Raw genomic sequence first — 26,643 nt, 5'->3', positions numbered from 1 at the left:
TCCAGGCCTTCCTGGCCAGCATCTGGGAATTCACCCAGATGGTTTGTGCAAGTCCTGCTTCCCCAGGGCTGGCCAAGGCCCATCAGAGTGGATCCCATGAGTCAAATGAGTGCAAGCGTGAGCTTGGATAGAACATCCACTGGACAAAAGGCCAGATACAAAATTGTGTATGTGTATTGTGTATATAAAATAAAACCACCATATGAAACATCGTTAGGAGGAAACATGCCACTGTTACTGCTTCAGAGTAAAGTTATGGGTGGTTTTAATTTTTTCTTTCCTTTAGATTTAATCCTCTTTTTATAAAAATTGTGGTAAAATACACATAACATAAAATGTACCATCTTAACCATTTCAGTGTAGAGTTCAGTATTGTTAAGTATATTCACATTGTTGCACAATGTGAATATACTCCAGAACTTTTTCATTTTGCAAAACTGAAATTCTGCACCCATTAAAGAACTCCTCACTTCCCCTTCCCCCCATTCCCTGGCAAAAGAGGTTTTACATTTTAAAAATTGTTTTCATTTTTGCTTATTTGCACTTTCCAAATTTTCTATCATGAGCATGTATTATTTTTATAATTGAATTTTTAAAACTAAACATTATCTGCAACCCTGTACCATGTCCTCCACTTTCTCGGCAGGGAGCATGAGCTATGGGCATGAGCTAGGAAGCTGTCTGCAGGGAGAACCCAGACAGACCGACCGCAGGTCATCCTCCAGCTCCCAGCCATGGAAGCCAGGGCTTCCTCTCAGGAGGACAAGACTCAGGGACTGCAGCAGGACAAGTTTCCTCCATGAACTGAGTCCTGGCTGAGCAATGACTTGGCCTGCAGGGATTCAGAATGGGTCTTAGTTTCAAGGACTATTTGTCCCTGTCCCTCTTCTCACTGCATTAAGTTCGGCAGAACCGGCTGGGCGCGGTGGCTCACGCTTGTAATCCCAGCACTTTGGGAGGCCGAGGCGGGCGGATCACGAGGTCAGGAGATCGAGACCATCCTGGGTAACACGGTGAAACCCCATCTCTGCTAAAAATATAAAAAAATTAGCCGGGCGTGGTGGCGGGCGCCTGTAGTCCCAGCTACTCAGAGAGGCTGAGGCAGGAGAATGGCGTGAACCCGGGAGGCGGAGCTTGCAGTGAGCCGAGACTGCGCCACTGCACTCTAGCCTGGGCGACAGAGTGAGACTCCGTCTCAAAAAAAAAGAAAGGTAGACTGATATGCTTGATGGCGCATGACAAGGTGGTGACAGCAGGGCTGAGATTGGAACCAGGTCCCCTGGATCCCTGGGCCCCTGCCAGAACCAAACAGGAACTGGGAAGGACAGCAAGGACCCAGTGGGACCATTTCAGAAACTGGCAGTGGTGGCAGGGAGTCCCCAGAGGGAGGACTGCTGAGCCCCAACTAACTGTGATATATCTGCAGGGGAAGGACTTGAACTGGGGGAGTGGCAGTGGAGGGATAAGAAGCACACGGTGTGGCGTCTGGTCAGTGTGAGTCCTCGGCAGTCAGGGATCCTTCCTCCTGCTATTTCCCTCTGAAGGAAACTGAGGTGCTGGTCAGAATTTCTAGGCTGAACTAGGAACAGTACGTGAAGGCATCCCTGCAGAGGAAGGCAGATGTGTCTCCCCAGCTCCAGGTGACCCTCTGGCCCCTCCAGGTGAAGCCACTTTGAGGCTCCACTCAGGATGGATCAGTCTCTTGCTGCCCCTCTGGGCCATCGTTCCCAGCCAGGGGGTGGACCCTGCTGCCTAGGGAGCCCACGTCACACAGCGTGCTGCCTGTGGTCACCCTGCTGAGGCTGTGGGAGCTATGGTGGGGTCTGAGGCGGTGGCAGCGAGCCCCGAGGCACAGGGCCTCCTGGAAGGTCTCTCGGAAGCGGCTGGACATGAGGCTGTAGAGCACGGGGTTGGCCGCCGAACCGAGGTAGAAGAAGATGCCGGAGATGATGTGCACGTGCTGGAAGGCCAGGCGCAGGCCCTCTGTCCACTGTGACACGACACTCCACATGACGCGATCGGCGTGGAATGGGGCCCAGCAGATGCCAAACACCATGACCAGGACAACTGCAGGGACAGAGAAGGGAGGCCAAGTGCCCGCCGCAGCCCCCTCAGCTGCCTTCCCGGGCTTCAGCTTGGGTCATCCATTTTCACATCCTCTCCTATCCCACAGGCCACCCTCACCTATCACCCAGGTGGAAGTTTCTGGAAATTTGCCTGTTCTGGCCATGCCTCTCTCAGAGAGGCTGCCCTCACCACGGTCACTGACTGTGGGCAATGGGGCATATCCCTGCCTCTGGCCACAGCCAATTGGACCAGGTGTGGACACCTGAGCGCAGCCGACTCAATCAGATTCTTTCACCCTGGAATATGAAATTGGGTGACGCTTAGCTGTGGCTGCTGAACTACTGGGGTGATACAAGCTGTGGGGCTAGGGCCACTCTGGATGCCCACTTGGGGGCCATGCTTGCTGATGCATAAGTACAGAAAAGAAGAAGGGGGCACATGCTCAGAGAGCAGCAGACCAGAGGTCATGGGGCCAGGGAAAGTGAGACACACACAAACATGCATGCACACACACAGATGCATGCACACCCACACATGCATGCACACACACAGATGCATGCACACCCACACATGCATGCACACCCACACGTGCATGCACACACACAGATGCATGCACACCCACACGTGCATGCACACACACAGATGCATGCACACCCACACGTGCATGCACACACACAGATGCATGCACACACACACATGCATGCACACACACACACACACACACACACTGCCTGCCTTGGCCCCTGGCCTTTTCAGCTCCAGCCCCCAGCTCCCCAAGGCCCATCCGAATGTCTTGCCCTGCACTAACCTGCCCCCCCGCTTACTTGCCAGGCCCTTGCCCACACCCTCCCTAACAAAAGGTAGGAGAGTTTGGCCAAACCTTCACTCTTTCTCCCCAAATCCCTCCTGCCTTGTTCTTACCCAACTATGCCCTTCCCTGGGTCTCTGCCACAGGGCCAGCCATGATTTTTGTTTCTTGTTTGTTGGGTTTGCTGCTGCAACTCACTAGCTTTCCTGGGCAGTGTCTTCCCCATCATACCCCAGCATGGTTTTCCTCATAATCCCAGATTTCTAAAAGGACATTGCTCATAACCTCCCTGGCACCTGGCCTGGTGCACAGAGGGCCATCGGAAAGTGGACGAGGGAGGGAGGGAGAGAAGAGAGAAGGCCAGCAAGCAGGAAGCCCACCTTCCAGGGGTGAGCCACCCCAGCCGAGCACCTACTGCAGACTCTGCCCACCCATGGTTTCAAGGAGGGGACGGGGTAGTAGGCAGGAGGCAGGGCAGCAGCGGGCAGCTGGTCCCAAGCACAGGCTTCACAGTGCAGAGCTGGGAGGCATGCACACAGCTCTGGGGTCAGCCCCATCTCAGGAGCTGCACAAGAGACTGGGCTCTGGGACAGTGCCTGAGGGGCAAGAGGAACGAGTCACTCTGGGGATGGGGCGGCCCCCAGTTAGCTGGTTCTGTCCAAAGTCTCAGTGGCCCTCTGCTGACCTGGCTCATCCCACTGGCCTGATTCAGGCTCTGCTGAGGTGGGGCTGAGCTGGGATGCAGGTAGGTGGATGGGGCGGATCTTTGATCAGCTTAGTATCAGTTTGTCTTGCTTCCCCAGGGCCACAGCTTTTGAAGAAGAGCCAGGTCCAGGCCACAGAGATCCAGAGCCTCATCCCAGTACTTTGGCCTGATCCCCTGTGCCTTGAGCCCGGCCTTCACAGACATGCCTGGGGATGGGGCTCTTTAGACAAATGGTCACTCCTGTGGTTCCCAGGGAACCGCAGACATGGCATGGGGGAAATTCAGCACCTGGCCTCTCCAACACCCTCCTCCCCTTCTCTGGGGGCTTTACTCCCCCAGATCCCACTGTGTAGTTTCACTGGGGGCTGTGCACCTCGGCATCCTGCCGCTCTGGCTCAGGAGGTGGGGCATGACCTAGGCCCCGCCTATCAGAATCCTTCTTGGGATTTTTCACTCATGTCTAAGGAAAGACAGCAGTTCCTCAGGAAAGAAGACGGCGTGCCGGTGGCCATGCCTCACAGGCTGCTGCCGAGAAGAATAGGGCCAAGACACGTTAATAACCAAAAACAGCCGGGTGCAATGGCTTATGCCTGTAATCCCAGCACTTTGGGAGGCTGAGGTGGGAGGATCGCTTGAGACCAGGAGTTCAAGATCCGCTCTGGCAACACAGTGAGACCTCGTCTCTACAAAAATGAAAAACTTAGCTGGGCATGGTGGCACGTGCCTGTAGCCCCAGCTACTTAGGAGGCTGAGTGAGGTAGGAGGATCGCTTGAGCCTGGGAGGTTGAGGCTGCAGTGAGCCGTGGTCACACCACTGTACTCCAGCCTGAGTGACAGAGCAAGACCCTGTCTCAAAAAAAAAAAAAAAAAAAAAAAGAATCAAGAAGAGGAGAGACCTGAGACCTGGAGGGTCCAGATCCCATTTTCTGTCATCCTGGAGCCCAACCACATTCCCTGCCTTTTCTGTGTTTTGGTTCCAGAGCCAGGTCCCCAAGCTTAGCAGGGTCCTGGGCTTGGTTTAATGTTCTGTTGTTGCTGTCTTGACATTCTTACTCGTTTTTGAAAAAGGGACCCTGAATTTTCATGTTGCACTGGACTCCACAAATTACACAATCTTACCATTAGCCATTAACAGGTATTTTTGGTGTAAGATTCTAGTAGAGTAATCTAAAAGAGTACACAGGAGTGCAACTCAGACACACACACACACACACACACACACACACACACACACACACACACACACACGAGACTAGAGGAGTTCCTCTTCCCCCATAAACCCAGATACTCAGCCCCTTCTCCCAGGCCCCAGGAGCCCCAACCTCATACCCAATGCCTGGCTCAGCCCCTCTTCCCAGCCATGACACTTACACAGCATCTTGGTCACTTGTCTCCGGCCCCGATCGCGCTGCTGGAGCCTGCAGGTGTATCTGGACCTGGCTGCTGCAGAGCCCCTGCCCTTGGCCTCCTGCATGAGCAGCAGCCTCTCCTGCCGCAGTCGCAGCCCAATGAGCAGGTAGAGCACGCTCATGATGGCCATGGGCAGGCAGAAGAAGAGCAGCGCGGTGGTCTGCACTACCAGGTTGTAGAGGGCCCGTGGGCGGACCAGTGTGCAAACAGCTGAGTCCAGCACTGGGCCCCGGCAGGGTACGTGCAGCTGCCGGATGCCGTGCAGGCTGGTGTTGGGCAGAGAGCAGAGCATGGCAAGACCCCAGACGGCCCCAAGCACTCGGCGCATGTGGGCCCACGTCACCATGGACCTGGCCTGAAGCGGGTGCACCACGGCCACATAGCGTTCCACGCTCAGGGCAGTGACGTTGAGCACTGAGGCCAGGCAGACCATCTCGAACAGCAGCGTGCGGAAATAGCAGCCACCAATGCCCAGCAGGAAGGGATAGTTGTGCCACATCTCATAGAGCTCCAGGGGCAGGCCCACCAGCAGCACCAGCAGGTCCGACACAGCCAGGCTGAAGAGGTAGTAGTTGGTGGGTGTGCGCATGGCCTTGTGGCGCAGGATGACCAGACAGGTCAGCCCATTGCCCACAGTACCCACCACGAAGATCAGCAGGTACGTGGCGCAGATGGGCATGAACAGCTCTGTCTGCTGGGGCCCCAGGTACTTGAGTCTCAGTGCCTCGTCAGTGAGGTTCAAGTCCTCAGGGTCAAAGTGCCCCCTGGCCGCACTGCCATTGCAAGCCATGGGGCTCCTTGCACCCCCTGCATACAGGTCTCCAGGGAGGACAGAGCAATTGAGGCAGAGAGGAGTCTGTGGAACAGAGGGGAGAGATGCCCAGAAAGGTCATTCAGGGAATGCTGGCTGTGTCCTAACTCATCAAGCCAAAGGTGACATTAGCGCTAAGATGACCATTATTTTAGGCACCACTGAGAAAGAAAAAACTCTTCCATCCACAAGTCAGTCAGAGATGTAAAAATAAGCTTGGTGCAGAGGCTCACACCTGTAATCCCAACACTTTGGGAGGTCGAGGCAGGCGGATCACTTGAGATCAGGAGTTCAAGACCAGCCTGGCCAATATGGTGAAACCCTGTCTCAACTAACAATACAAAAAGTAGTCGGGCATGGTAGCACACGCCTGTAATTCCAGCTACTCGGGAGGCTGAGGCGGGAGAATTGTTTGAACCCAGGAGACAGAGGTTGCAGTGAGCTGAGATTGTGCTACTGGACTCCAGCCTAGGCAACAGAGAAAGACCCTGTCTCAAAAAAATAAAAAAATAAAAAATAAAAAAAAGTAAAAATCTACATTTAAAAAAAAACACGTGGGGTTTTGATTTTAAATTTCATGATCTATTGGAACCTTTGAGTAAATGACAGATCTTGGGTGTCTCCTCTTTCAAGCAATGATGCTAGAGGAGGCACTCGTTTGGGCATCTGTAAAATGGGCACAATGCCTGGTATTGCAGGGTCTTCAAGAGCAAGCGCTCAGGAAGCAATTGCCTGGATTCGAATCCAGCCTCCCCAGTTCCAGGCTGTGTGACCTTTAGCGAGGTAACCTCTCTGAGGTTGTTTCCCTGTTAGGAGGATCCAGGGAGTTTAATCCAGGAAAGGCATTAACACAGGGCCTGCCTGGCATACGGAAGGGCACGGGGATCACCCCCTTGCTCTGGGGACCCAGTCACTATGACAGTCAAGTGAGGCAGTGTCAAGGCTAAACACTACAAATGCGTGATCCACAAGTTGATTCTTTTTTCTGTTTTCTGTCACCTGAACTGTTCAAAGTCTCCATATTTGACGCCCTTGGCACTGCCAGTTCTGGGGTTCCCTCTCCTCTATTGAGCCCCACACCCTTCCTCCCGCCCGCCCTCACTCCCGCTGCACAGTAGCGCGGGAGCCTCGCGGACCAGTTGGGAACGCGCAGGCGCCAGCCCGGGTTCAAGGAAGGCACCCTGGTCCTCGAGGAAGGGTCGCAAGCCCGCAGCCCCCCTGCGCCCCTGGCCGGAAGACACAAATGACCCGAGAAGTTGCGAGGCTCCCCAGTGGCGGGGACAGGGGAGGGGCCCCGACGGAGCCCTCGGACCCTTCCCGCCCTAGAACGACCTTGCCCGCACCAAGCCCCGGCCCAGCCGCCGCGCCCTAGCCCACGCCGGCGCCTGCCCACCTACCATGCAGCCTGCGGCCCGCGAGATCCCGGCTTCCACCCTTCGAGCGATGGACACAGACGCGGCGCGGGAGCCAGTGGACTGACTGACAACGGCCCCAGCCCGCGCCCCGACGCCACCCCTGTCCGGCCGGGAATGCCGCCAGGGGGCAGTGCAGCCCCCGCAGCCGGGGCGGCGCCCCCTCCCGCACCGGCGAAGGACGCGGCTGTCGGAGGCGACGCCTCCACAAGCAGCGTTATCTCACGGAACCCTCGCAACAACGCGTTTTACAGATGAGAAAACTGAGCCTCAGAGAGCCGCAGAGGAGGAGCCCGAGAGACCTGGGGCTCACATGTGATTCCTGCCCTCCAGCGTGCTGAGTTTAGCATAACGCCGTGTCACGTTGTCCCTGCGGCCTCCAGCTCCTCCTGTCCCACATTCAGACCCACCTCCAAGGACAGGGACGGCCCACCAGCCCCTTGAAGTCGACATGCCCCGGTGGGGTTCATCCTCCCAGGCTCCAGGCCTCTTCTTCCGTCCCAAGGCCCACGATTGCGACCTGCGCAGCCCCTCTCACCCGCTGCTCCCTTCAGGGCCTCCAGTCCCTGAGTCCAGGCGCTCGGCCCTGCAGGACTGGGCAGGAGCCCCCTATTCTCCCTCCAGTCCATCCTCTCACAGCCACCAACGACCATCGCCCCTCGAAACCCTTCCTTGGGGCCCCCCCACTGCCTTCTGAAAAAGAGCACACCAAATCTAGCCTGGTGGTGGACCTCCCCACTCCTCACCTGCCTCCCTGGGCAACCCTCTCCTCACCATGGTCCTCAGCCCCAAATACTGTCCCCCTTATCTGTTCAAATGTTCTGCCCCCATCACTGTACCAAGGGTGGGGGCCCCCATCACTGTACCAAGGGTGGGGGCCCCCATCACTGTACCAAGGGTGGGGGCCCCCATCACTGTACCAAGGGTGGGGGCCCCCATCACTGTACCAAGGGTGGGGGTATAGACAAGGATGGAGGAAATTCAGGGAAGGGTTAAGAATGCCCAGCCACCGCCTCCTGCTCCCCCACACTGCCCACATGCAAATCCCAGTGCCTCACCTGCCCCCACTCCCTAGTCCTGCAATCAGCTCCTTAGCTGGAAGCTGTTTCATCAGAAACTTCTAGGGACCCTAGAAATGACATATCACGCAGACTAAAATGCTGGTTCCAGGGCCTTTGCCCAGCATTTGGTCTCCTTAGCCTGGGCAAGGCCCAGAAATCCTCATGTTTGACAAATGCCCTCTGGAGGGCCCCATGCCCCAGATCACCAGGAGAGGTTACAAAGCCACAGGACCCCGAGAGGACGCTGTGAGCTCACAAGCTCTGTGCCTCAGTTCCCCTTCCTGTAGAATGGGCTAACCACCATCGCCACTATTGTGAGGGTGACATGAGACACTGAGCATCAAGATTCAGCACAAGGGCTGGCACATGGCCAGCACTCAAGAAATGTGGAGTGGGATTGTCACCATTTAGTGGCAAATGGAGGCTCCCCCTTCCCCCAGCTTTCCTGCACCTTCCTCCTCCCCATTGCCCCCCAGTTCCATAAGTCACTGTCTGGGCTTGGCGCTGGGAGTTAGGCCCTCAAGGAGCCTGCACCAGGCCAGCCTTCCCAGGAACTCCACATGTAAACAGAGTCCCAGGCAGGGGACGGTTGTGGGAAGTGCAGGGACACGTGGTCCCCAGGGCCTTGGGAGAAAGGATTCTGTGGTGCCCTGGGAATTAACTACTCAGCCCCCGATGAGCTAGTGCAGGAGAAATCCTCAATAACAGGGCTGCCAACACAACAGACGGGCAAGGAGGGATGACATCACTCAGCAGCAGAGCCCACTGTGGCATCACAGGCTGCTCTTAGCAAGTGATGAGCATTTGGACCCCAGCCCTTCACTGGAACACACACACACATACACACACATGCATGCACACATCACTCTGCACATACCACACCACACACACGCACACACACATACCACTCTGCACAGATTCTGAGCAGTCCGAAAGTCCCTGTGGACCCTTTGGTTCACACAGCCCTGGAGGGGATGGGGAAGGACCCACCCAGCCTTGCAGAGGCAGAATGGCTCTTGCCAGTCAGGAATTCCTGCAGCCGGCTGCATCATTCACACAGCATTAGCAGCCATCAAAGACCAAAGAGCAGCCCCCAAAAAGGAGAGGCTCGGTGGCCACAATGGCTGTGGCCCTCACTTCTGCACTGTGCAGAGGGCCCCAGGGGCCCTGGCCTCTGGGCCTGAGCTCAAGGCCACCATGGTAGTGTCCCATCAGAAACGTATGACATCCTGCTGCTCCTGCTCCGTCCCGAGGTGGCATCCCCCGGTTTTCTGGGTGTACACATCCATCTCCTAAGCTTGGCTGGTGGGCGTCTGCCCAGACGAGGGGGCCAAGGACCCAACTCTGCACAACAGCAAATGCACTCAGGGAGGGCCACCGGGACCTCCAGGAGCTGCGGAGATACCACCCAGGTCCCAGGCGTGTGCAGGACTCATGGGGCCAGAGGCATGCGAGGAGCTCCGTATCCCCTCCTCATCCTGCTGATTCCCTGAGAGCCGAGAGGGGCTGCTTAAACCCAGGCCAGGCTTAAACCAGAACCTTCTCAGCCTTGGGCTGACCAGCAGCTCCTGGCAAGCCCATGGTTCCCCCAGAAACGCCCCAACCCCACCCCACTTTACTACCTACAGAGGGGAGGCAAGGAGGATGAGATGAGCTTGGGGACACTGTAGCTCTGGACGGGAGGGAGGCCCTGTTCTGCAGCCTGGGCAATGGGGACCACCCAGGACCCCCCCGTCACTAGACTTCATCGGGCAAACATGGAGAACAAGAACAGTAAATATCCGAAGCAAGGGAGAGTTGCTGTACCCATCTGGGCACCTCCCAAGGTCAGAGAGCTCCCCACCCAGCTCTGCTGTGCGGGGTCCCAGCCTGGCCATGGCCAGGAGAGAGAGGAGGAAGGTCTGGGCCCCTCAGGTGATGGGGTTCCCAATTTGGGGGTTGGGATTGCACCTCAGGGAGCCACGTGGCTTGTGTGTGGTCCTCCACCCATGCTCCCTGAGCCGCCAGCCCTGGTCTGCTCACAGAAACTGGTGGCAGAGATGGTCAAGCCAGCAGGGAACACGGTGAGTACAGGCTTTGGAGGCTGCGAGGCCAGAGCGAGAATCTGCATTCTGCCAGCGTGGCCTCAGATAAAACCACTTTGTGCTTCAGGCGTCAGCTTCCTTGGCGGTAAAACACAAACATAGCCCCTGTCCTTCAGGGATGCCATGAGGATTAAGAGGGATAATGTGGGTTTAAGCACTCAGTGCAGGGTTGAAGAGCCTGGAATTCTCTGGAAGATACCAGAAAGCTGCTGGGAGGCAGGGCTGGGAGCTGTCCTTAGCCGGGTTTGGAAGGGCAAGGTCCCCAGCACCCTGGGCAGGAGAGCTGATTCCCAGTGGAAAGGAGCACACGGCTTGCAGGGAGCCCAGCCACAGTGCAGGCAGCTGGGGCCCTGCAGCCGGGTGGGGACCAGCAGCGGAGGAGACCTCCGGGGAGCATTGCCCCTGCCTCTCCTGCTCCTAGAGGGGGCCACTGGGGACTGTCTAGCCCCTTGCCCCCTGAGGGCTGTGAGGCCTGTTCCTGAGCTCTCCCAGAGACAGCCAGCCCACAGGCTTCAGGCAGGGTGCTGGGCACAGGGAGCCCGTCACCTCCTCCCTGGGGCTCAGCCTGTGTACCAGGCCCCAACCTCCGCTTGTGGCCAAAGGGAGGACATGTTCAAGTCACACAGTGAGAAGGCCAGAAAAACCCTGGGTCTCTCGTGTCTAGGGCCTGTGTGTCCCTCATGCCACCCTGGACTGGGGCCAGATCTTACTGTGTGCCCACAGGGTGCTCCTGGCACCTCCTCCTCCAAGCAATAAAGGCCACCCTCAAGTCCACCAGCCTTCCCAGCTAACAAACCACACTTGGTGGGTTACAGAAGCTCCTCTTGGGGTCTTCCCATTTGTAAATGCTCATAGTCATGATCAGAGGGAGGTTTCAGAACAAAAGTTTCTCCCCCTGCAGCAGGTGAGCGGCATCAGGACTCAGGAAAGTGTTAGTCTGCAGCAGCTTGCTGTGTTTGATTTAGTAGTTTTGTTTTCTTTTCCCTTTTAACTTATTTTTTTTTCCTGAGACAGAATTTCACTCTTGTTGCCCAGGCTGGAATGCAATGGTGTGATCTCAGCTCACTGCAACCTCCACCTCCCTGGTTCAAGCAATTCTCCTGCCTCAACCTCCCAAGTAGCTGAGATTACAGGTGCGCGCCACCACGCCCGGCTAATTTTTTGTATTTTTAGTAGAGACGGGGTTTTACCGTGTTAGCCAGGATGGTCTCGATCTCCTGACCTCGTGATCTGCCCGCCTCGGCCTCCCAAAGTGCTGGGATTACAGGCGTGAGCCACCACTCCCGGCCACTGCTATTTTTTTTTTTTTTTTTGTATTTTTAGTAGAGACGGGGTTCCACTGTGTTAGCCAGGGTGGTCTCGGTCTCCTGACCTCATGATCCGCCCACCTCGGCCTCCCAAAGTGCAGGGATTACAGGCGTGAGCCCCCGGGCCCAGCCAGAATGCACATTTCATTTTCTTTCTTCTCTTCGTTATCTCCCTTCCTCCACCCCCTCACCATGCTTTCTGGGCTTACGTATCGAATAAATGACTTCATCAAGTTCATGCCTCCAGGTCTTCTTTTTGAAGAAACCCAAGCCACAGCAATCCCCCTTGTTGGGCTGAAAGTCAAGGCACCCCTTAGGGTAGAGCTGACCCTGAACCCTGTCTGTGGGGAAACTGGCCAGGAGTGCTGTCCCCCTGGCTGACTGCCCAAGGCGTGGAGCAAAGTCAAGAACAGCCACAGAGCTGTCCTCAGCCATCAGGCATCCACCTGATGTGATTTGCACACAGGCTGACACACATTTTCAGGCCTGGGAACAGTGGCAGGGACCGTTAAACAGTCAGGCCCTGTCACTGCCCCTTACCCCAGAGGCAAGCTGTGTGGGACGCGTTCACTTCCCCTGAAGCTTATTTTGCCTCTTCCTGCAGCTGGGCTGTTTCTGACCACACAAACCACCAAGACTGAGACAAATGAGTTTACGGAAGGGTGTGGGGCAGAGTTCAGCAGAGTCTGTGGGAAGGGTCAAACTGCTTGACTGTGATCTTCAATTCTCCGATTAAGAGAAGGCAAAGACTGCATAGCCAAGACTCGAAGTTAGGGAACCAGGAGCACTCCTCTGGCCCCTCAGAGAAGAGGTGTATTCATTTGCCAGGGCTGCCACAACAGAATGCCACAGGCTGGGTGGATAAACAACAGACATTTATCGTCTCCTAGTTCTAGAGGCTGAAGTCCAAGATCAAGATATTGGCAGATTTGGTTTCTCCAGAGGCCTCTCTCCTTGGCTTGCAGGCGACCATCTTCTCTCTCCCAGGTCTTCTTAGGGTCTATCTGTGTCCTAATCTCCTCTTCTCATAAGGACATGAGCCATATTGCACTAAGGCCCACCCCCGTAAACTTATTTTACCGTAATTACCTCTTTTCAGGCCCTATCTCCAAATACAGTCATATTCCAGGGTACTGAAGGTTAAGACTTCAACACAGGAATTTGGGGGTGATGTAGCTCAGCCCATAACAAGGGGAAAGGAGGCACAGGGACCAGTGCAGTGAGGCGTCCTCTGCCCAGCGAGGCCCCTGTCATTTTGGCTGTGAACTCACTGACCGCCACTCTAAGCACAGGCCAAGAGTCAAAAGGCAGAGAGGAGAGCTATGGGCTCAACACGGCCTCCGCCACTGGCCTCCAGGCCGAGATTGGGAAATGAATGCCCGGAATTTTATTCTTTCACAAATTCAGTCCTGTTCAGCCTCTGTCAAACGCCCTCATCTTCAACCCAAAGACAGTTGGTCAATGTTAATGTTCCCAACACTCACATACAGGGTTGCTCAGAGCCACAATACCAGAGAGCCTCAGGCTGGCTCAAAGATTGCATGAGTTGATCACAGAATAAGGATTTTGATTTTATGTTTTATATATTTTACTGAGATGTTAGTTTTACGTGCCAATTTGGCTAGGCCAAGCTAGTAACTAGTACCCAGTTTTTGTTTGTTTGTTTTTGTTGTTGTTGTTGTTTTGAAACGGAGTCTCACTTTGTTGCCCAGGCTAGCATGCAATGGCACAATCTTGGCTCACTGCAACCTCCACCTCCCAGCTTCGAGCAATTCTCCTGCCTCAGCCTCCCAAGTAGCTGGGACTACAGGTGCACACCACTACATCCAGTTAATTTTTATTTTTTTAATTTTTAATTTATTTTTTTATTTTTTATTTTTTGAGACAGAGTTTTGCTCTGTCACCCAGGCTGGAGTGCAGTGGCGTGATCTTGGCTCACTGCAAGCTCTGCCTCCTGGGTTCATGCCATTCTCCTGCCTCAGCCTCCCGAGTAGCTGGGACTACAGGTGCCCGCCACCACGCCCAGCTAATTTTTTTTTTTTTGTATTTTTAGTAGAGACGGGGTTTCACCGTGTTAGTCAGGATGGTCTCGATCTCCTGACCTCATGATCTGCCCACCTCAGCCACCCAAAGTGCTGGGATTACAGGCGTGAGCCATCGCACCCAGCTGATTTTTATTTTTTTAGTAGAGATGGGGTTTCACCATGTTGGCCAGGTTGGTCTCGAACCCCTGAACTCAAGTGATCTGCCTGCCTTGGCCTCCCAAAATGCTGAGATTACAGGCATGAGCCACTGTGGCCGCCAGTGCCCAGTTATTAATTCAAACACTAATCTAGGTGCTGCTGTGAAGGTATTTTGTAGATGTAATTACCATCTACCATGAGTTGACTTTCTTTTTGCATTTAATTACTTTATTTATTTATTTATTTATTTATTTTGAGACAGGCTGTCACTCTGTCACTCAGGATGGAGTGCAGCAGCACAATCATGGCTCACTGCAAACTTGACCTCCTGGGCTCAAGCAATCCTCCCACCTTAGCCTCCCGAGGAGCTGGAACTACAGGCACATACCACCATGAGCAGCTAATTTTTGTATCTTCTTTGGTAGAGACAGGGTCTCACCATGTTGCCCAGGTTGGTCCAAACTCCTGAGCTCAAGCAATCTGCCCACTTCAGCCTCTCAAAGTGCTTGGATTACAGGTGCAAGCCACCACACCTGGCCTATTTATTAATTTTTAAATTTTGTGGGTAGAGAGTAGGTGTTATAATGAGTTGGCTTTAAGTAAAGAAGATGACTTGCAAAAATGTGGGTGGGCCTCATCCAATCAGTTGAAGGTTTGAAGAGCAAAAACTGAGGCTCTTCCCAGAGAAAAAATTCTGCCTCAAGACTGCAGCACTGGCCAGGCGCAGTGGCTCGCACCTGTAATCCCAGTACTTCGGGAGGCCGAGGTGGACGGATCACTTGAGCTCAGGAGTTTGAGACCAGCCTGGGCAACATAGTGAGAATCTGTCTCTACTAAAAATACAAACATTAGCTGGGCGTGGTAGTGCATGCCTGTAATCCCAGCTGCTCAGGAGGCTGAGGTGTCAGAATTGCTTGAACCCGGAAGGCAGAGGTTACAGTGAGCTGAGATCACACCTCTGCACTTCAGCCTGGACAACAGAGTGAGACTCCAACTCAAAAAAAAAAAAAAAAAAAAGGCTGCAGCATCAACTCCTGCCTGAGACTCCAGCCTGCCAGCCCCCACAATCACATGAGCCAACACCTTGAAATAAATAATATATGTAGATATACACATATGTATACATGCACATGCATGTGTGCATGTCCTGTTGGTTCTGTCTCTCTGCAGAGCCCACAGGGATACATCTACCCTTCATGGAAGGCAGGCATGTGAGGTGCTGGGTGTCTGTGTGCCAAGAGCATGGAGTCCACCATTCGGAGGGTGTGGGTGTCTCCAGGAGAGACGGTCCCGGAGGTCACGGAGGAGCAGGGGGGGCATTTGCTGAAACTTGCCCTGCTGATCCATGCTTGGAAAATGCATTCTGCTGTTGGTTTGACCAAAATGGCCAGAGAACCAAAAATAATCCCCACAAAGCTATCCCAAGTCCACACTACAAATGGAAAATTACAGAAACCACTTAAAGGACTTGCAAAGTCCAGCTCTCCCGTAAATCAGACCAGAGCACGCCACTGTCTGCTGAAAATCCTCCTGAGGACCCTCAGAATAAACCCAGTGCCCAACACAGCCTGTGGCCCAGCCCTGCCCACCTCTACTCCCCTTCTCCTTTCTTGTGCCCCTACCAGGCCACTCTCTGACACCTCAGGGCCTTTGCATGTGCTGTTTGCCCTACTGAGATTCCCTTTCCCTGGCTCTTTGCCCAGCACCTTCTCATCCATTAGGGCTCTGACCACATGTCCTGACATCTTGCCCCCAAACCTTCTATAACATCTCCTGTGTATGTCGTTTTGGAACAACGAACACAAGAGAATGAGATGAGACTGTTCTCCTACAACAGTAGGAGAGATGAGCATCCATCTCCTACTTCCTTTCTGGAATACAGATGTGATGGCTGGAGGTCCCGCAGTTATCATGGACCCTAAAGTGATCTGGAGGCTAGACATCACACCCTAAGAATGGCAGAGCTGAGAGGCAGAGGAATGACAATGTGAAACGATCTTTTTCTGTTTGCTTATTTTCCTATTTATTCTCTGTCTTCCCCCTCTGGTCTATAAGTTCCAGGAGAACAGGCCCAACTTACTCTCTTGTGTCTCCCCAGTACCAGGCCCACAGGAGGTAGCACCTGATGTATCTTGAATGAATGAATGGCTCCTCAGCTCCTAAGTTCACTCACGTTTGGGTCAGGGTCCCTCCCCATTTTCCCACAGTGCCCTAGGCTGGCCCCATTGTGTCCCTTAGTGGTTGATGGCATTGGCATGGAGCTGTCCGAGAGTTTTAAGCTCCTGACTGGAGGGAGGCAGACTCGGACACATACAGGCTGGGGCCCGAGGAGAAAACCTCGCCACTGAACGAGGTGGAACTGAAGTGAGCCAGGTTGGACTGCAGTTTTACAGAGCTCTGAAGAACTGAGGGGGAGTGTTCCAGGAAGACAGGACACAAGGGGAAAGGCCACTAGGCAGCATTGCCAGGAACCCCCGGGAAGCCACGAACCCATCACGAGGAACCAGGGGGCCAGTGGCCTGAGCTAAAGGCAGACAGGAAGGCAGGGCCCAGGGGCCGACTCAGAGACTCATGGAAGGGACGTGGTCTCATCCTCATGTAGAAAATTTAAGAGATTGTTTCTGGGGTGGGAGGGTGGGGAATGGGGTGAAAAGGAGATGCATTTTACCATCATATCAGCTACACTGCTAGATTTTTTTAACCATGTACATGTATTGCCTTAAAATTAAACAATCACTGTGGCTGCTCAGTGGAGCCTGGACTGCGAGAGATGAGAGGAGATTTGGGCTGGGACCTGTGGCAGAGGCTGCAGGCTCCCCACCCAATGTCGTTTCCTCTCTCCCTATTTCCTGACTGACAGATCCCAGACTGTTTGTTTTTCCAAATGACCATTTACACTGCATGTCTCAGCTAAATGACTACATTTCCCAACTAGAGGAGGCCATTCAGAGGTTGTAGAGTGGGACTTAAGAGGAAACGGCTTAAGAGAGACACACACAGTTGCTTGGAGGATTGCTTGAGCCTAGGAGTTCTGGGCTGTAGTAAGCTAGATCATGCCTGTGAATAGCCGCTGTACTCCAGCCTGGGCAACAGAGGGAGACCATGTCTCTAAAAAAAAAAAAAAGAAAAAAAGGGGAGAGAGAGAGAGGCTGGGCACAGTGGCTCATGCCTGTAATCCTAGCACTTTGGGAGGCCAAGGCAGGTGGATCAACTGAGGTCAGGAGTTCAAGACTAGCCTGGCCAACATGGTAAAACCTCGTCTCTACTAAAAATACAAAAATTTGCCAAGCATGGTGGTGGACACCTGTAATCCCAGCTACTCCAGAAGCTGAGGCAGGAGAATCGCTTGAACCTGGGAGGCGGAGGGTGCGGTGAGCCAAGATCATGCCATTGCACTCCAGCCTGGGCAACAGGAGTGAAACTCCATCTCACAAGAAAAAAAAAAAAGGCCAGGCGTGGTGGCTCACACCTGTAATTCCAGCACTTTGGGAGGCCGAGGCGGGCAGATCACCTGAGGCTGGGAGTTCGAGACCAGCCTGACCAACATGGAGAAACCCTGTCTCTACTAAAAATACAAAATTAGCCAGGCGTGGTGGTGCATGCCTGTAATCCCAGCTACTCGGGAGCTGAGGCAGGCGAATCACTTGAACCTGGGAGGCAGAGGTTGCAGTGAGTGGAGATCGCACCATTGCACTCCAGCCTGGGCAACAAGAGTGAAACTCCGCTTCAAAAAAAAAAAAAAGAGGCTAGCCAGGCACAGTGGCTCACATCTGTAATCCCAGCACTTTGGAAGGGTGTGGCAGGCAAATCACTTGGGCTCAGGACAGTCTGGGCAACATGATGAGACCCCGTTGCTACAAAAAAATAAAAAATAAAGAGAGGGTTGGGGACAGGCAGCTGATGAAAGCTATTTTTACCTTCTCCTTAGCCTCCATCTCCTAATTCCTTTCTGGAATACAGATGTGATGGCTGCAGGTCCAGCAGCTATCATGGACCCTGAAGTGATCTGGAGGCTAGACATCACACCCTAAGAATGGCAGAACTGAAAGGCAAAGGAAACATGAGTCTCTGGTGATACTATGAAGCTTCTAGACCAGCCCTGAACACAAGAAAAGTTTCTTTCTTTCTCAGGGTCTCTACAGGGAGACAAGAGGGGTATTCTTCTTATCTGTGTCACTGATGGGCTGATGCTGATGGAGTAACCACCATGTTGAACATCACTCTGTTAGAGCCCTGGAGAGTACTGGTAACTAACTATTTAGCCTGGATGTCAAATCACTTCTGCTCATTGGCCAGAACTAGCCCCATGACCCCATCTAATCAATGGTAAGACAGCCAGGAAATGTCATCCTGCCAAGTACCCAGAAGGCAGGGAGCAGAAGGAGATGCAGTGATCATCATTAAGAAATCAAGTTGGGTCCGGGCGCGGTGGCTCACGTCTGTAATCCCAGCACTTTGGGAGGCCGAGGCAAGCGGATCATGAGGTCAGGAGATCAAGACCATCCTGGCTAACATGGTGAAACCCCGTCTCTACTAAAAATACAAAAAATTAGCTGGGCGCGGTGGCGGGTGCCTGTAGTCCCAGCTACTCGGGAGGCTGAGGCAGGAGAATGGCGTGAACCCAGGAGGCAGAGCTTGCAGTGAGCCGAGATAGTACCACTGCAGTCTGGCTTGGCCGAAAGAGCGAGACTCCGTCTCAAAAAAAAAAAAAAAAAAAAAAAAAAAGAAATCAAGTTGGGGCTGGGCGTGGTGGCACATGCTTGTAATCCCACAACTTTGAGAGGCCGAGGCGGGCGTATCACTTGAGATCAGGAGTTCAAGACCAGCCTGAACAACATGGAGAAACCCCACGTCTACTAAAAATACAGAATTAGCTGGGCATGATGGTAAATGCCTGTAATCCCAGCTGCTCAGGAGGCTGAGGCAGGAGAATTGCTTGAACCCGGGAGCTAGAGGTTGCGGTGAGCTGAGATCACACCATTGCATGCCAGCCTGGGCAACAAGAGCAAAACTCCATCTAAAAAAAAAAAAAAAGAAAGGAAAGAAATCAAGCTGGCCAGGAGCAGTGGCTCACGCCTGTAATCCCAGCACTTTGGGAGGCCAAGGCAGGTGGATCACCTGAGGTCAGGAGTTTGAGACCAGCCTGGCTGACATAGTGAAACTGCATCTCCACTAAAAATATAAAATTACCCGGGTGTGGTGGCTCACGCCTGTGATCCCAGATACTGGGAAGGCTGAGGCAGGAAAATCACTTGAACCTGGAAGATGGAGGTTGCAGTGAGCCAAGATCACACCATTGCGCTCCAGCCTGGGCAACAAGAGTGAAACTCCATCTCAAAAAAAAAAAAAAAGAAATCAAGTTGAGTTCAATATTTATTCTTCTTGATACAGTAGGAACCGATATTTAAACATATTAAAATCTCCATATTTTTCTCAAATAATATAATGAACTTAGAATATTTTAATGCCAATCTCCTCTCATCTTTTGTGGTATTATCTTCTTTTTTTATTTTAGAAACCTTTTTTAGAGACAAGGTTTTGCTCTCTGTCACCCAGGCTAGAGTGTAGTGGCATGATCATAGCTCACTGCAGCCTCAAGCTCCTGGGTTCCCACCTCAGCCTCCGAGTGGCTAGGACTACAGGCAAGTACTACCATGCCTGGCTAATTTAAAAAAAAAAAAAAAAAAAAAATTTGTAGAGACAGGGTCTCACTATGTTGCCTAGGCTGATCTCAAACTCCTGGCCTCAAGCAATCTTCCTGCCTCAGACTCCCAAAGCCCTGGGATTACAGGTGTGAGCTACTATGCCCAGCCCTGAAGTATTATTTTCTAGAAAACAAGTTAATATATGTAAAGTGCTTAAAACAATGCCCGGCATGTAGCAAGCACTATATGGGTCTTCTATTATAAGTGGTTGCATTGAAGTGAAATTGGTCTTTTTCTTTTCTTGTTTTAATTATGTAACACTTATTTACATTATTTAGCACAGGTTTGGCCATTTCTAGCTCCTCAAGTATGAACTCTCTCTCATTCTGTTATTCTCTTCCTCTGGAACTCTTGTTTAATGGCTACTGCATCATTTCATTCTCTCCTCCCAACTCCATTTCTTTACCTTATTGTGTTGCATTCTGGAAAATTTCTTCAGCTTTGTTTTCTAATTCACGAATTCTTTCTTTGGCTGTGTCTAAAATACTGTTTAACTCATCCAATGATGTTTTTTCCTGTTCTGTAATTGTATTTTTATAGCTATAACTTTTGTTTAATTATTTTTCAAATCTGCCTATCCTTTTTTCATTTTATTCAGTCCTTACCTTATGGTTTATAACTCTTTTTTTTTTCCTGTGAACACTTTAAACACTTTGCATTAGAGTACATTTTAGATTTTTCTATTAATTCTATTCCTTGGGAGGCTATTCTTCCTATTTCCTTCTGACTGTTGCTTTTCTAATTTTTGACCCCTTGTGAGCTCAACTCAGTGGGGGATGCTTTCCATGGGAGTCTCTCATTCCTAAATTGTAGAAACAATCCTACAGAGAGGCTTTGCATTTGCCTCTCTCAAGCTCCCAAGCTGTGCCAGTTATGCTAATTTCTTGGCCCACTTTGTAATTTCAAAACCCCTGCCCAAAGCATTGAAGGCCAACATCTGGCTCCAAAACTCCATGAACCATTTCAACTTCTCCTCCCACTAACTCTCTCATTTTATGTTCCCTTTGTATTCCCAGCACCCGGGGATTTTCTGCTCTTATTTTAAGCTGGTTGAGTATTCAGAGCATTATTGAACTATATTTTCTTCAGTGTCTCCATGTGTAGTCATTTCTTATATACTGTCTTATTTTCTCATTTGTTTATAGCACACAGTTTAGCAAATAACTGTACACTATCTTGTCCATTACTTAAGTGTGTATATTTTGTCTCCCTGACAATATGTAGATGCTCCTCGTTATGGGCAGAATTGTCCTCCCAAAATTCATAAGCTGAAGTCCTAACCCTCAATTAGTATGACTGTATTTGGACATAGGATCTTTGAAGAGGTAGAGTTAAATGAGGTCATGGGAGCGGGCTCTATCCAATATGACTGGTGTCCTTATAAGAAGACAAGATCAGGACCAGGCATGGTGGCTCATGCCTGTAGTCCCAGCACTTTGGGAGGCTGAGGTGCACGGACCACCTGAGGTCAGGAGTTTGAGACCAGCCTGGTCAACATGGCACAACTCCATCTCTACTAAAAATACAAAAATTAGCTGGGTGTGGTGGCGTGCACTTGTAGTCCCAGCTACTCAAGAGGCTGAGGCAGAAGAATTGCTTGAGACTGGGAGGCAGAGGTTGCAGTGAGCAGAGATCGCATCATTGCACTCCAGCATGGGTGACAAGAGCAAGACTGCGTCTCAAAAAAAAAAAAAAAAAAACAAGATCAGGACACAGATACTCACAGAGGGAAGTCCATGTGAAGAAGCAGAGAAGGTGGCCATCTACCAGCCAGAGAGAGGCTTCCAAAGAAGCCAGTCCGGCTGACACCTTGATCTTGGACTTCAAGCCTCCAGAACTGTGAGAAAATTCATTGCTATGTTTTGAGCCCCCTAGTCTGTGGCACTTTGTTACAGCAGCCTGACCAGACTCACACATTTCCTTCCTTTGTCTGTGTACTCGGCCAGCACATACTCAGCCCTCATACTGAGCCAACACACCCATGCCCAGCACCGACTGCACACATGGCTCACTGGAGGCGCACTGACACCTCGACTCCTTTTCCCACCCACTGCCCGTGTGAGGCTGTGGGCCAAGCTGGTCCCTGTCCACTATTTATAAGCCTTCCCAGCCCTTTCTCCCGCTCCTCTGCCTCCATCCCCTAAATAAAGCAGTCTTCATGCTGAGGCCTGGCCCTCTGCCCTGCCTCTGCAGACTCCATTCTCATTCCCCAGGGTGGTCTTTACCAACGCTGCCCCTGCCCTCCCTCCAGGCCCAGCATCCAGGCTCAGCTCTTCCCCGGCCCTGCTTCTTCCCACCCCTGTCCTTTCCATGGTCCTCTGGACACGCCCACGGGCGAGGCCACGGCTTTCGCTTTCCCCATGAAGAGGACAGCTTCTTCACGTCTCCAGTTTGGACCTCCTGGCCTCTCTGGCTCGGCTTTGACGTCTTCCTCTCCTCACCATCCACAGACAGTAGATCCCGTTGATTCAGCCTCCCAGCTGTCTCCGCCTCTGCCCTCTCACGCCACCCCAGGCCACCCACTCTGCAGGGCCTCTTTCTCCCTGAAGGTCCTTCTGGCTTTTGTTTTCTTAAAGCTGAAGGTCTCAGGAGAACTTGGAGGGTTTACTGAGCAAGTAGAAGGAAAGGAGGACAGAGTGTCTGACTGGAAGCAGGGGACAAGGTCCTCTCCCCTCAGTTAGAGGACAGGAGGGAAAGATGGGCAGCTGGGAGGTAAGGGGCAGCGAGAGTCGGAGGGCAGGGGGCCTGTTTCCTGGGTCCTGCTCCTGGACATGAAGCGAGACCAAGAGAGGGATGCTGTTGCCCTGAGACATCCAGGAAGAGGACCCAGGGCCGCATCAAAGGAGTCCTGAGGCCCAAGGGCAGCTCCAAGCTGTGGGGAGCAGCTGGCCTTCAAGAATCTGGCAGAAAGGCAAAGAGAGGCCGGGCGCAGTGGCTCTTGCCTCCAATCCCAACACTTTGGGAGGATGAGGTAGGCCACTCACTTGAGGTCAGGAGTTCAAGACTAGCCTGGGCAACACGGCAAAACCTACAGAAAGTACAAAAATTAGCTGAGCATGGTGTTGTGCACCTGTAGTCCCAGCTACTTGGGAGGGTAAGGTGGGAGAATTGCTTGAGCCTGGGAGGTCAAGGCTTCTGTGAGCAGAGATCTGCCACTGTACTCCAGCCTGCCAGCCTGGGTAACAGAGTGAGATACTGTCTCAAAATAAATAAATAAATAAATAAATAAATAAATAAATAAGTAAGTAAAAGGCTGGGTGTGGTGGCTCATGCCTATAATCCCAACACTTTGGGAGGCCGAGGCGGGCGGATCATGAGGTCAGGAGTTTGAGACCAGCCTGGCCAACATGGTGAAACCCTGTCTCTACTAAAAATACAAAAATTAGCCAGGTATGGTGGCGGGCGCCTGTAATCCCAGCTACTCGGGAGGCTGAGACAGGAGAATTGCTTGAACCCGGGAGGCAGAGGTTGCAATGAGCTGAGATCGCGCCACTGCACTCTAGACTGGGCAACAAAGAGAGAAACTCTGTCTCAAAAAATAATAATAATACAAAAATTAGCCAGGCATGGTGGTGAGAGGTGACAGTGTGCTGGCAGTCCTCACGGCCCTCGCTTGCTCTCGGCGCCTCCTCTGCCTGGGCTCCCACTTTGGCGGCACTTGAGGAGCCCTTCAGCCCACCGCTGCACTGTGGGAGCCCCTTTCTGGGCTGGCCAAGGTGGGAGCTGGCTCCCTCAGCTTGCAGGGAGGTGTGGAGAGAGAGGCGCGAGCGGGAACCGGCGCTGAGCGCGGCACTTGTGGGCCAGCTGGAGTTCCGGGTGGGCGTGGACTTGGCAGGCCCCTCACTCGGAGCAGCCGGCAGGCCTTGCCGGCCCCGGGCAATGAGGGGCTTAGCACCCGGGCCAGCGGCTGCAGAGGGTGTACTGGGTCCCCCAGCAGTGCCAGCCCACCGGCGCTGCGCTCAATCTCGCCAGGACTTGGCTGCCTTCCCGCGGGGCAGGGCTCGGGACCTGCAGCCCGCCATGCCTGAGCCTCCCACTCCCTCCATGGGCTGCTGTGCGGCCCGAGCCTCCCCCACGAGTGCCACCCCCTGCTCCACGGCACCCAGTCCCATTGACCACCCAAGGGCTGAGGAGTGCAAGCGCACGGCGCAGGACTGGCAGGCAGCTCCACCTGCAGCTCCAGTGCAGGATCTACTGGGTGAAGCCAGCTGGGCTCCTGAGTCTGGTGGAGATGTGGAGAACCTTTATGTCTAGCTCAGGGATTGTAAATACACCAATCAGCACCCTGTGTCTAGCTCAGGGTCTGTGAATGCACCAATCGACACTCTGTATCTAGCTGCTCTGGTGGGGCCTTGGAGAACCTTTATGTCTAGCTCAAGGATTGTAAATACACCAATCGGCACTCTGTAGCTAGCTCAAGGTTTGCAGACACACCAATCAGCACCCTGTGTCTAGCTCAGGGTCTGTGAATACACCAATCAACACTCTGTGTCTAGTTGCTCTGGTGGGGCCTTGGAGAACCTTTGTGTTGATACTCTGTATCTAACTGATCTGATGGGGACATAGAGAACTTTTATGTCTAGCTCAGGGATGGTAAACGCACCAATCAGCGCCCTGTCAGAACAGACCACTTGGCTCTACCAATCAGCAGGACGTGGGTGGGGCCAGATAAGAGAATAAAAGCAGGCTGCCCCAGCCACCAGCGGCAGCCCGCTTGGGTCCCCTTCCACACTGTGGAAGCTTTGTTTTTTTGCTCTTTGGGTCCACACTGCTTTTATGAGCTATAACACTCACCGCGAAGGTCTGTGGCTTCACTCCTGAGCCAGCGAGACCACAAACCCACCAGAAGGAAGAAACTCCGAACACATCCGAACATCAGAAGGAACGAACAACTCCAGATGCGCTACCTTAAGAGCTGTAACACTCACCATGAGGGTCCGCGGCTTCATTCTTGAAGTCAGTGAGACCAAGAACCCACCAATTCCCGACACAGTGGCACACGCCTGTAATCCCAGCTACTCAGGAGGCTGAGGCAGAAGAATCGCTTGAACCCGGGAGGCAGAGGTTGCAGTGAGCCGAGATCACACCATTGCACTCCGGCCTGGGCGACAAGAGTAAAACTCTGTCTCAAAAATAAATAAATAAAAATAAAAAAGCCAAAGAGAGTCTTGCAGCCATGGTGTGGGTTATTGACTGGGGACCTGCTGCCCACCCACCCTGGCCTTGGCACTGGAATGACCTGGAGGGAGAGAGCCCTCAAGGGCTGAGATTAAACCCACCAGAGTGGAAATTGGGGGCCAAAAGTAAGCCCTCTAAATCTCGGCAATGAACTTAAGTTGGAAATTTCTAACATTCATAGGCTTGGTATTTATCCCACTTGTTTCCTAGATGGAAAACATAAATACCCAGCTTAGCTGGAGGTAGAGATGGGAGACACACCAGGGGCACTGCTTGGTCAGGCCAGGGGGTCATGGAAGGCCAAGGGGCCAGAAGTCTGGCTCGAAAGTGATTGTTTTTTGTTTTTGTTTTTGTTTTCTTGAGACCGAATCCCACTGTCTTCCAGGCTGGAGTGCAGCGGCGCGATCTCGGGTCCCTGCAATCTCTGCCTCCTGGGATCAAGCAATTCTCCTGCCTCAGCCTCCCAAGTAGCTGGGATTACAGGCACGTGCCACCATGCCCAGCTAATTTTTCATATTTTAGTAGAGACACGGTTTCACCATGTTGGCCAGGCTGGTCTCAAACTCCTGACCTCAAGTGATCCGCCCGCCTTGGCCTCCCAAAGTGCTGGGATTACAGGTGTGCACCACCGCAACCGGCTGAAAGTGATGTTTTAAATGAATGCCCACGAGAGAACCAAATGAAATGGGTACAGCTACCAAATGAAGTGACTCGATCTGAAACAGCTGATATCTAGACCGGATGAATTCAACCATCAGCCCAGGCTCTGGTGTCCTGGTTTTGCTCCTCCTCGGCAAGCCCCTGAAGGGCCCAGCTCCAAACCCAGTTGCTGGGTGGATTCCCCAGGCCCTGGGCCTGTGTCTCAACGGGTCTTAGACCACCCAGCAGGCCAGGTCCTTCATGGTCTCCCCGGAACACAGACCCAAGAGGGCCCAGCCAACTTCAAAGTCCAGAGCAAGTGTCCCAGGGCAGAGGGGCCACCAGGCTTCAGGTGGGGAGAAGGAGAGTGGGCACCTCTCCTGCTGTTTCCAAGACACTCCACTGAGGCACACGCAGACCACTCAGAAAAACCCCTCGGGAGGACAGTCCCGGGAGTTTCCCACCTGACCATGGGTGCTCCTTCCTCTCCTGGCCTGGGACCCCTCTCCTAACTCTCCCGCCCTAGGCTCTCCCCATTCTAGTCCAGAAACGCCCGTGACGTGAGGCCTTCCCCTCGGAATCACATTCCACCTCCTCCCGACTCTGGATTCTCCAGTACTCACACAGACCCCGACTGCGCACCAGGAACCCCCACTCACTGTGAGGGAGGGGCTCTGGCCCTCACACAAGCACCCTGAGGCCATGCTGCAGACAGGCGCTGGGGACAGTTGGAGTGGTCCCTGAAGCTGGGAGGGGCAGGGCAGCATCTCCAGTGGCTCTCATCTGCGTCCAGCAGGCAGATGGGGCTGTCACTGAAGTCAGGGAAAGGGGAAAACGGAAGGGGCCCAGGGCGCCTTCCTGGGCAGGAAGGAAAGCCGGCTGTCAAGGAGAGCCCAGTGGTCAATCGTTGGTTACTCAGAGTCTCCTCACTGCTGATTGCAACTCAAACAGCTGCGCCCAGCCCGAGTTCCCAAGTCAGCCAGGCAGCAGCAGGCCCAAGAACATGCATGCCTAGGAAGTCTCCAGCGATGCTCTACTGCTAAGTTAGGACCATGCTTTGAGAACTGCTGAGGCTCAAGTTTCGCTCTCTGCATCTGGAGTCAGTGTCCTGGGTTCCTGTCCCAAGTCTGCCCCCTGATGGTAAGAAGTTGCTTCTTCAGCCAAATTTCATAATCAGTGGAGAGGTAATATATTTACCTCCTGGGGTAGGTGTAAAGATTGAGTGATATACTTGGGAAAATTACTTAGCACAATTCCTGGCACACAGTAAGA

General features: G+C 53.0%; 1 protein-coding gene across 2 annotated transcripts; it reads right to left on the bottom strand.

The window, feature by feature from the left end:
* Positions 1 to 147: 147 nt before the first annotated feature.
* NMUR1 (neuromedin U receptor 1) lies at positions 148 to 24,648 on the bottom strand. 2 transcript variants are annotated; one of them, XM_032753899.2, is made up of 3 exons: positions 24,483 to 24,648; positions 4,953 to 5,847; positions 148 to 2,067 (listed from the first exon to the last, which is right to left on the bottom strand). In XM_032753899.2, the coding sequence occupies exons 1-3, from the start codon at positions 24,501 to 24,503 to the stop codon at positions 1,685 to 1,687; spliced, it is 1,299 nt and encodes a 432-aa protein (XP_032609790.1). In that variant the 5' UTR covers positions 24,504 to 24,648; the 3' UTR covers positions 148 to 1,684. The 2 variants fall into 2 exon arrangements, with proteins under 2 accessions (XP_032609790.1, XP_058293344.1); XM_058437361.1 differs by lacking the exon at positions 24,483 to 24,648 and adding an exon at positions 7,200 to 7,394.
* Between the last annotated feature and the right edge of the window lie 1,995 nt (positions 24,649 to 26,643).

Source organism: Hylobates moloch, unplaced genomic scaffold, assembly GCF_009828535.3.
Source record: "Hylobates moloch isolate HMO894 unplaced genomic scaffold, HMol_V3 SCAFFOLD_1, whole genome shotgun sequence".
Lineage (NCBI taxonomy): Eukaryota > Metazoa > Chordata > Mammalia > Primates > Hylobatidae > Hylobates > Hylobates moloch.
The sequence above is the reverse complement of the archived record's forward strand: the minus strand, read 5'-3'. Positions and strand labels throughout refer to the sequence as shown.